The sequence below is a fragment of the Crocuta crocuta genome, unplaced genomic scaffold (genome assembly GCF_008692635.1).
Source record: "Crocuta crocuta isolate KB4526 unplaced genomic scaffold, BGI_CrCroc_1.0 scaffold139, whole genome shotgun sequence".
Lineage (NCBI taxonomy): Eukaryota > Metazoa > Chordata > Mammalia > Carnivora > Hyaenidae > Crocuta > Crocuta crocuta.
In genome coordinates, this window is record NW_027533258.1 from 10,270,083 (window position 1) to 10,280,099 (window position 10,017).

Genomic DNA, 10,017 nt, shown 5'->3' on the forward strand with positions numbered 1-10,017 from the left:
GATTTGGGAAGAGCCAGAGAGGTGGGGGCCTGGCCCCGAGAGGGGCTGTGGGAGGGTGGAGCGAGGGGAACCAATGGGCTGGAGGACAGGGAGGGGGTGGAACTGGTCGGGCCCCAGGGCCTTCCGCACCGCACTGGCNGCCCCGGTGACGCCTCGGTCCCCATCCCCAGAAATACCGCTACCAAGATGAAGACACGCCCCCTCTGGAGCACAGCCCGGCCCACCTCCCCAACCAGGTAAACGCCCCCGAGCTGGTGCACGTGGCGGAGAGGAGCTTGTCCCACCTCGAGGCCGTCCAAGGGGTCGTGGGCCACGCCCACCTCTCCCCCCTCAAGGTAGGAGACTCGGGCGGCCCCCTCCCCAGTGCGGCGCTCGGAGCCTCGGAGCTACAACCACCCCCAAGGGCCGGTAGGGCGAGAGGCGTAGGTGGGAGGAGACCGGGACCGGGCGGCTGGGGCTCGGGCTCCTGGGGCCCGGAGAGGGGGCGCTTGGGGGGGGAGCCGGAAACACCTTGTCCCCACCGAGGAGAAACGGAGGCCGGCCAAGGGGGAGGGGGTGTAGAGCTTAAGGCCGGGGTGTGCGTGTGTGCGCGTGCCTGCACGCACGTGTGTTGAGATGTGTGCACCCCCAGGATGCTCCCCACCCCAGGCCCTCTCCGTTCCTTCACACCCCCACCTCCGTTTCCGTTTTCTGCGTCCTGAGCTCCGTGCGGAGCTCCCGCTGCCCTCATTTGCTCTGGTCCCTTCTCCGCCTCCTCCCCCCGCTTCCGGCCTCTGGGCCTGGCTCTCCGTGTGCTCGAGTCTCCAGCCCTTTCCATCTGTCTGGTCCGAGACTCCCGGTCGTGGGGCCCTTCTGCCTCGGCCCCCTGCCCCGGCCTCTGCTCCGCTCCCGGGCTCCCTCCCCTCCTCCCCGGCCTTCCCTCCCGCGGGCGGGCTGGCTGCTCCAGGATGCTGTCTCTCTCTTCCTCCCACGCACTTCCCCGCTCGCTCCCTGATCCCCGGCTCAGGCCCTCCGTGGGCTCGGGCCTCCTCGGCCGGCGCCCGGGCTCTCTGGCAGTCCCGCCCCCTAGTGTNTCCATCTTCTTCCCCTTCACACCTCTTTTCTTGGGGCGCAGGCTGGGGGAGGGACGAAGGCCCCGGGTAAGCGGTGACATTGAGGGGAGCACTGTGCGGCCAGGGGTGGGATTCCAGAATCTTGCAGGATGCCCCGGGAAGGGGGAGGCTGCGGGCATTCACCAAGGGGACAGGGAGGTTTCTGAACCTAGAGATGAGGCAGGGAGGGGGCCGTGGTAGGTTCTGGGGTGAGGAAGAGGAGGGAAAGAAAGACTATTCTCTGGCCTGTAGCAAAATGGAGAGACCCCGAGAGGGGAGAGGTGCTGGGACAGACCGGGTGAGGCTGTGGAGTCAGGGCCAAGGTTGAGCTGATGGAGAGGAACGGAAGTCTGGCCCTGGAGGTGAGGAGGACACACCTCACAGAGTGTCCCTGTGAAGCTCAGCGGCTACAAGGAGTGGACAAAGGCCGACTAAAGATGCCCTTTGTGGGATGGGACCAGGAAGCCCCCTGGGGAGCGGATGTGGGGAAGAGGGAGGCGGGCTGGCTGGTAGTGGGCTCAGGCTCTTGAGTGTTGGGATCAGGGTTCGGGAAGCACAGGGAAGTGAAGGAGAGAGTGTTGGTGGCCCTGAGCCCGCCAGTAGGTGGCCTGGGGGAGGGGTGCTGGGGACCAGGCCTGACCCAGGCGGACCGAAGTCTCAATTTGCAGAGGAGATGGGGGATGGATTGAGAACGACAGACTGTGATTTGGACAGAATCTCAAGGGTTTGAAGCTTGGATGAGGGAGAGTGGGTATCTCTGGGGCGTCAGAAGTTGGGGTGGAGGATGAGAGCCGGACACTGAGCCGGAGAGCGGGGGGGGGGTTTGGGGGTGTGGGATGCTGGATAAGGGCTGAAGCGGTGGAGAGCGAAGGCTGGGCTGGAGGCTGGAAACAGAAGGTGGGGCAGGGATACGGGTGGAGGCTGTGGGCTGCTGTACAGGGTGGGGAGCAGAGGCAGGTAGCCAAGGAGGAGGGATGCGGCCCGGGGAAGGAGGTTTTAGGACAGGGATGAGGTGGGCAAGGAGGTTAGGCTGTGGGATGGAGGACAGCCTTGTGGAGGGGATTTTGGCCGGCAGTGGCTATTGGTTGGGTAACAGCATTTGCTGAGATTTGAAGGGTCGGAGGTTGGCGGTGTTAATGGATTTGCGGGTATGAAACCTATTACGGAGCTCGAGAAGTAACGTGTAGTGTTGAGAAACAGCAGGAGGGAGGAGGGGCCCTTGGGGTGGGGGGGAGATCCAGGAGTCTGGGGAATCCGTGATGAGTGCCTCGCGCTGGGTAGGCTCCAAATAAATACTTGTTAAAGGAGGAGATAGGTTGGAGACCCCGGAAGGAAGCTCTTGGCCTCATCCCCCATTGCCATGGAGACGGGGTTTCGGTTGCCCTGGCAATTGGGGAAGCCCCTAGGACCCGCCTGAAGCTGGCCCCGCCCCGGAGTCTAGAGACCCTGCCGCGTCGAGGCGCCTGACGTCAGGGCCTGGGCACGCCCACTTTAACCCTTTGCGGAGTGAAGGTGGGGGGGGCTGTAGATGGGAAGATAGGACCCGGATGTCTTTCACCACTCCCCCTTTCCTGACGTCCTTTGCACTGCGTAGGGTGAGGGGCGTAGAAGAGGAGAAAGGGGGCCTTCAGGATGCGCTGCGCCCACAAACCTCTTCAGCCTGGACTTCTCTCGCCTGGCTACCGGGGGGCGGGGCCCAGGGCAGGAGAGGCGGGGCTAGCGGATCCCCTCCGCGTTTGGGAGTGTGGTCGCCCCTAGGCCACGCCCATCTCCCCCGTTCCCCCCCCACCCCGTTGTCCTGGCGACAGGGCCTTCTGGAGGTGGGTCTCCCCAGGCCTTGGCTGGGCTTAGATACCATTGCTAGGCAACAGAGTCCTTAGAGGAAGGGGTGGGTTGGATGGCGGGTGGGTGAGGAGGGAGGGGCCTGCAGCTGGGGGACCCCCGGATTCCCGGGACCCAGGGTTTAGGGCAAATGTGTAGGAAGGTGAGGGGCAAATCTCAGGGAGGGTTCTCAAGGCCCCCGGGTGTATGCGGACCGCCAGGGACAGGGATGGGGGCAGGACCCGGCGGACGTGTAAGCACTGGGGTGTATGTGTGTAGCGCATGGGCAGTAGAATCCCGTGGTGTTACATCCGGTGAGAAGCTCCCCCTCTCGCCTGCCCCCCCCCACTCTTTACCACCTGCTGCTTACCCATCTGGTTGTCTCTCCCTCCCTTTCCGCTTCTCAGACACCTCCTTCCACATGCAGGGGGCCCGGGCGGGGCGGCGTTAGGGCCGTGCACGTGTGTGTGTGTGTGTGTGTGTGTGTGTGTGCAATTCGGGGTGAGCTGGGGCCCTGCGTGGTTCAAGAGCAGGCTTGGTTCAAGAGGCCGAAAGGGTAGCCAGTCAGGCGGGACCCCTGATGACAGGCTTCCTCTTGAGCGCAGGCTGAGGAGGCTTTCCTTCTGTCCCCTCGCAGGCCAATTCTCCTCCTGTGATTGTGAACACAGACACCCTAGAAGCCCCGGGATATGTGAGTTGTTTAGATTGTGGGGCTGCTGCAGAAGGCAGGGGGGAGAGCGGGAGGGCCTGGGCCCGGGCAGCAGGGCGGGGGGCGGGGGCCGGCGCTCCGNTGCAGGTGAACGGGACGGAGGGGGAAATGGAATACGAGGAGATCACATTGGAAAGGGTGAGCAGGCTCCCTCCCCCCCAACCCCGCTCTGCGGTCCCCCCGGCTCCCTGTCGTACTTCTCTCTGTGCCTGTGTGTTCTGGGTGGCCAGTCCCTTAGCCTCGTCCCTTCCCGCTCCGGTCACGGCCCCGCTCCCACTCCCCCACCCAAGTCGCCTTGCCCGGAGCCAGCCGCCAGGGGGGCTGACGCCGCTCCCCTCCTTCCGCCCAGGGCAACTCAGGTCTGGGCTTCAGCATCGCAGGCGGCACCGACAACCCACACATTGGGGACGACCCATCCATCTTCATCACCAAGATCATTCCTGGCGGGGCTGCGGCCCAGGACGGCCGCCTCAGGTGGGGAGAGCACGCGGGCCTCAGGATGCCGGTTCCCTCGAAAGGGAGGGCCAGGGCGGCATAGGACGCTCCTGGCTCAGGCCCACCTCGCTGCCCCCAGGGTCAACGATAGCATCTTGTTTGTGAATGAAGTGGACGTGCGGGAGGTGACCCACTCCGCGGCAGTGGAGGCCCTCAAGGAGGCGGGCTCCATCGTCCGGCTCTACGTCATGCGTCGGAAGCCCCCGGCTGAGAAGCTCATGGAGATCAAACTCATCAAGGGGCCTAAAGGTAGTGACCCGTTCTGTGTCCACCCCCACCCTCTCCGTCCCCTGCCCCCAGCCCTCCCCGGGCAGCCGGACGCCCACCTCCGCCCTCTCCTCTCTCCAGGTCTTGGCTTCAGCATCGCGGGGGGTGTAGGAAACCAGCACATTCCCGGGGACAACAGCATCTATGTGACGAAGATCATCGAAGGGGGTGCCGCCCACAAGGACGGGAGGCTGCAGATTGGGGACAAGATCCTAGCGGTGAGGAGCCCTGTCGCCCCTCCGGCCCACACCTGGGTCTCGCCTCCCGGGAAGCCCTAGTCCTTGTCACCCCTCCCCCCGCGTGTGTGTCCTGGGCCCGCTTCTGGCTCTGCCTGAGCTCTCCCTCCGTGGCCCCAGGTCAACAGCGTGGGGCTGGAGGACGTCATGCATGAGGACGCCGTGGCGGCGCTGAAGAACACCTACGACGTCGTCTACCTGAAGGTGGCCAAGCCCAGCAACGCCTACCTGAGTGACAGCTATGCTCCCCCAGACATCACGACCTGTGAGAACCCCCCTGAACCTCAAAGCCCCCCGCGGCCCATCCCAGTTACCCCCATGACCCATCCCAGGTACCACCATGACATCCCGGTGAGTGCTCCTCTGCAGGTGCTCCCTTCAACATCCAAACCGTCTCTCTCCTTCTGTGGCTGGAGGGTAGATGGGAAATCAGGTACCGTGGAAGAACCTAGAAAAGATTGCCGCCGGTCCCTCCCCCAGAAGCCATAAGGCCCAGATAGTTCTGTAGCTAATTTCGCTCAAATCTTCAAGGCGTAGGTAATTCTTATGCGCTTTCTGAGCACAAGAACAGATAAAAAGTTCATGTGTCATTCCGTAAGGGCATTTCAAAGGGTCGCAAAGATAACATAAAAGATGGAAACTCTAGACGAATTTTGCTTCTGACCAGGGAAGTAAAAGTTCGTAGGAACGTAGTCACAGGCCAAACACAGCAGCCGGTGAAGGCCATGACGTCGTCACCAAGTTGGGTTTTTTCCAGAAAACTAAAGGCAGTCCGTGTTGGGAACCCTGTTTGTATGATTCGTTGGATGAAACAACGGACACCAGTTGTAAGGTCATTTGAGATTGATGCAGGAAAAGGCGTTGATGAAACTCAACATCCGTTTTCACGTGAAAGCTTAGTAAGCTAGGAATCCCGGGGGTTTCCTTTCCCATGATGAGTAGTTCTCCTCCGAGGGGGAGGCTTGGCTCCTTGGAGAAAGGGCCTGTTCCAGATCTTGTACCGGAAACGCTCAGGACGGGCTTGTGACATCTTACAGGCGAGAAAACTGTGAGGCTGCCCCGACCCGAGGGCGCGGTAGAGATTCAGGAGGGGCTTCTGCTTACGCAGTCAAACCCCTCAAATAGGTGGGAGTCAGTGAGGCCATAGTGACGCTTAGGAATAATTGGGCACCTCTGGAGGTCGCTAGGGGCCCGTTCGTAATGAAACGGGCAAATGCGGGGAAAGAGTCAGCTATACATTCTCATTTTCCTATACAGACTGTACCTCAGAATAACCAAATGGTTTATACGGGGAAGTTCTTTTTTGTGTTTTAACTTTTATTTTTTTTTTTAATTTCCTTTAAATGCTTGTTTTTATTTTTGAGAGACAGAGAGAGCAGGAGCGGGGGAGGGGCAGAGAGAGAGGGAGACACAGAATCCAAAGCAGGCTCCAGGCTCCGAGGTGTCAGCATGGAGCCCGACTCGGGGCTCGAACTCACGAACCATGAGATCGTGACCTGAGCCAAAGCCGGGCGCCCAACCGACTGAGCCCCCCAGGCGCGCAAGGAAAGTTCTTTTTTTATAGAATAATTCCCACTGATAAGTGCTCCTTCTTCTTCTAAAAAAAAAAGGAAGGAAGGAAGGAAGGAAGAAAGGAAGAAAGAAAGAAGAGAATGTTCTGGTTTGCAGTCCCCAGGGAAGCCTCACTGGGTTCTGAACTGTCAAAACGAGGCAGTGGTCCTCAGTGGGCAGCTCTTAGGGGAGAGGCTGGTGGGGGCATAGATGGGGGTGGGCTGGCAACAGCTGAGGCTCCCAGCTCGTCTTCCCTAAGGCCGCCAGACGTCCTTGCATCCCGTTGTGATGTGGTAGAAAGTACATAGTATCACCCATGAAGGGTTTCTGTCAAAAAACTGGACTTGACTCTTGATGAAGCCTCTAGAATGAATTATAGGAGGAACATGGCATATGGAACGGCACGAAGATGCGAGCAGTCATTTCCCCATTAGAGGGGCGCCTGGGTGGCTCAGTTAAGCATCCCACTTCGGCTCAGGTCATGATCTCACCCGTGGGTTCGAGCCCCGCGTCGGGCTCTATGCTGCCAGCTCCGAGCCTGGAGCTGCTTCGGATTCTGTGTCTCCCTGTCTCTCTGACCCTCCCCTGCTTGCACTCTCTCTCAAAAATAAATAAAAACGTCACATTAATAAAACATTTAAAAAGAATTCTTCCAGTAGAAAGGAGGAAATTCTATCAGACAAATGACCTAGTTTTCCCCACCAACGGACAGCCAAGAGCAGGGGAACCAGAGAGAGAGAGAGAAAGGGGGGGGGTGAAATTTTATAGACAGATCTGAGGAAACTCAGCACCCAGAGGACAGCCACCAAAGCCTGGTGCCAATATTCCCCTCCACTGGCCGCCCCTGGTGTACAGACGACATGGTACCTTCAAATCGATGGACCTCCCGCCCCTGCCCCGGGGAGAACCAGCCCCTGATGTGGCCCCTGAATTCATGCCCCTCAGCGCTGCTGGGATCTGACGCCCCCTTCACCCCGCCCTACACTGGGTCCCCTGAACCTGGCTCTCCCGGCTCCCTGGGGGGAAGGTGGGGCGGTGGGGGCTGCCCTCCAGGCAGCCAGCGCCGTCTCATCCCTTCTCCCGCGTCTTCCAGCTTATTCCCAGCACCTGGACAACGAGATTAGCCACAGCAGCTACCTGGGTACCGACTACCCCACAGCCATGACCCCCACCTCCCCTCGGCGTTACTCGCCGGTGGCCAAGGACCTGCTCGGGGAGGAAGACATTCCCCGGGAACCGAGGCGGATAGTGATCCACCGGGGATCCACGGGCCTGGGGTTCAACATTGTGGGTGGCGAGGACGGTGAGGGTATCTTCATCTCCTTTATCCTGGCCGGCGGCCCTGCGGACCTCAGCGGGGAGCTGCGGAAGGGGGACCAGATCCTCTCGGTGAGGGAAGGCCGGCCCCTGCCCCCACCCCTCCTCTCCTCTGGGGAAGGAGCCTGGTCCCCGTCCCCAGCGGCTCAGCCTGTCCCCGCTCTCTAGGTGAACGGCGTTGACCTCCGCAGTGCCAGCCACGAGCAGGCTGCCATTGCCTTGAAGAACGCGGGTCAGACGGTCACCATCATCGCTCAGTACAAACCGGAAGGTACCAGGCCAGCAGCGCCCCCATGTCGTGAGCTGAGAGGCTCCTCAGAGCCCGGTCTCCTCAGCTGGTGACTCCAGTGGGGGTGAGGGAGGGCAGTGGCTGAGCTCCGGGGCGGGAGGGCAGAGCTCAGGGACCTTCTCGTCCTTTCTCAGAGTACAGCCGGTTCGAGGCCAAGATCCACGACCTTCGGGAACAGCTCATGAACAGTAGCCTGGGCTCAGGGACCGCCTCCCTGCGGAGCAACCCCAAAAGGGGTTTCTACATCAGGTTGGACGCTTCCTGGTCTCTTCGTCTGTGCCCCCGACCCCTAGCCCTTCCCCTGAGCCCTGCCTGGCTGCTGTCCCTCCCCGCCGCCCCCCGCCCCGGGCCTGACGGCAGCCACCGCCGTTCCTGGGCCCTGCTGCCCAGGGCTGCGTTGGGAAATAGTATCAGCTGGAAAATAGCGTCTGCCTGGAGGATCCCTACGGCCTTCTGGCCCCTGGTCAGCCTGGCACTTCCCTCAGGACCCTCCACGGTTGGGTAGCCCCGAGGTTACTGCCTGGCAGAGCAGGGGGGGGCCGGGGGGGGGCTGTTGGCTGTTTGGAATGTTGCCGCCGCCCACGGGGAAGGGGGTGACAGCTCTCTCACTCCCGGGCATCAGGCATCGGCTCTGTGGCTCCTGCCTCTCCCCCTCGGGGCTCCCGGCCGCTCTGGCCCGACCCCTTCCTGGAGGTCCAGATCTGCGTTTCTGGCCATCTGCTCTCTGGACGAGTCTACCGGGACGTCCCCTGGCGTCTCCCGGCCGACACCCCCCACGCTGGGCTCATGGCTTTCTCCCGTGTCCTTGCGCCCTGTGTCTCGCTGAACCAGTGTTTCCTCCCTCGGTGACGGGCACCGCCATCCGCTCTGACCCCTCTCGACCCTCCCCTCCCTGCCAGGGTCCAGCGAGCTCCCAGGGGTGGTCTGCTGTGGCTCCCAGGGGGCCCACAGTCTCTTCCCCTTCCGTCTCATTCCTGTGCTGGGTCTTTGCTGCCTCCGCCGTCCTGCCCTCCCTGCTTGGCCCGACGCCAGGGCTTCTGACGTCCTGACGGGAATTTGGGACTGATGGGGACGGTCAGGGGTAGCAAAGGGTGGTCTTGTTCTGTCTCCTGAATTGGAGCGCGTCTCGCATTAGCTACGTGACTGTCCCCTGCACGCGGCCTGCGGCCTGCCTTCTTGGGACAGCGGGCGGCCTTCCAGATCTTTCTGTAGAAGTCGCAGGGGATCCAGAGCCTGTCTGATCTCGGGCAGAGTGCGGACTGAGGGGCATTTAGGGGTTGTGGCCTGTGTGTCACGGTGGAGTGGTTGCGGCCCCTGCGGGAGGGCTGTGAGCGCCCCGCCTCACCCGAAGGCCTGGCTGGGTGTCGGCGCGCCGCAGACCTTGGCCGGTGTCTGACCGACTGCCGCCCGCCCTGCAGGGCCCTGTTTGATTATGACAAGACCAAGGACTGTGGCTTCCTGAGCCAGGCCCTGAGCTTCCGTTTCGGGGACGTGCTGCACGTGCTGGACGCCAGCGACGAGGAGTGGTGGCAGGCGCGGCGGGTCCACCCCGACAGCGAGGCCGACGACATCGGCTTCATCCCCAGCAAACGGCGGTGAGGCTCTGGCGCCTGCAGGCTTCCCCGCACAGGGCTCCAGTCCCAGAGTGCCCGGGGCAGGGGCACCCAGTAGGCCAGAGGCCTGCCCTCTGAACCCTGTCTGCCAGGCAGCCTCCCCACTCCCAGACGCGGGAGCACTGCTGGAAGGTGGTGGTATTAGCTGGGCCGGGGCATGTGTGCTGCGTGTGTGCCTGTGTGTGTGTGCGCGCGCACGCGCGCGGCTCTCAGCCCCCTCACTGGCCATTCCCCTACCCTCCCACCCCTCCATGTCCCCCACAGGGTCGAACGACGGGAGTGGTCAAGGTTAAAGGCCAAGGTAGGTGGGAGAGTGAGCTCGGGTGGAGGATGCGGGGACTCAGGGGGCTGAAGCCCACCAACCTCGTGGCGCGCTCTTTCTGTTCTTTCTCTGTAGGATTGGGGCTCCAGCTCTGGATCACAGGGTAGGTGGGGTCAGCTTGGGCAAGCTGGGGTGAGGGAGCCCTGATATCTCAGGAAGGCCACACGGGGCCCCAAGATCCCGGCCTCCCAGCCCCTTGCAGACGCCCTGCCTCCCACTAGGTCGAGAAGACTCGGTTCTGAGCTACGAGACGGTGACGCAGATGGAAGGTGAGTCCCGGCCCCGCCCCTGCCCGGCTTGCTCCCC

The 10,017-nt window shown here is 62.2% G+C and overlaps 1 protein-coding gene across 2 annotated transcripts in view; it reads left to right on the forward strand.

Annotated features, from left to right (window-relative positions):
- The first annotated feature begins 170 nt into the window (after nucleotides 1–170).
- The window catches only part of DLG4 (discs large MAGUK scaffold protein 4), a 12,721-nt gene continuing 2,874 nt past the window's right edge, over nucleotides 171–10,017 (forward strand). The window contains exons 1-14 of one of the 2 annotated variants that reach the window (XM_077746567.1): nucleotides 171–236; nucleotides 3,550–3,603; nucleotides 3,709–3,759; nucleotides 3,971–4,095; nucleotides 4,196–4,365; nucleotides 4,465–4,601; nucleotides 4,740–4,884; nucleotides 7,264–7,559; nucleotides 7,656–7,758; nucleotides 7,911–8,025; nucleotides 9,195–9,371; nucleotides 9,654–9,690; nucleotides 9,787–9,814; nucleotides 9,933–9,993. In XM_077746567.1, coding sequence (XP_077602693.1) covers nucleotides 3,730–3,759; nucleotides 3,971–4,095; nucleotides 4,196–4,365; nucleotides 4,465–4,601; nucleotides 4,740–4,884; nucleotides 7,264–7,559; nucleotides 7,656–7,758; nucleotides 7,911–8,025; nucleotides 9,195–9,371; nucleotides 9,654–9,690; nucleotides 9,787–9,814; nucleotides 9,933–9,993 — 1,424 coding nt within the window. In that variant the 5' untranslated portion in view covers nucleotides 171–236; nucleotides 3,550–3,603; nucleotides 3,709–3,729. Of the gene's footprint in view, nucleotides 237–315; nucleotides 336–3,549; nucleotides 3,604–3,708; nucleotides 3,760–3,970; nucleotides 4,096–4,195; nucleotides 4,366–4,464; nucleotides 4,602–4,739; nucleotides 4,885–7,263; nucleotides 7,560–7,655; nucleotides 7,759–7,910; nucleotides 8,026–9,194; nucleotides 9,372–9,653; nucleotides 9,691–9,786; nucleotides 9,815–9,932; nucleotides 9,994–10,017 lie in introns of those variants that run through there. The other variant, XM_077746566.1, reaches the window with a different exon arrangement.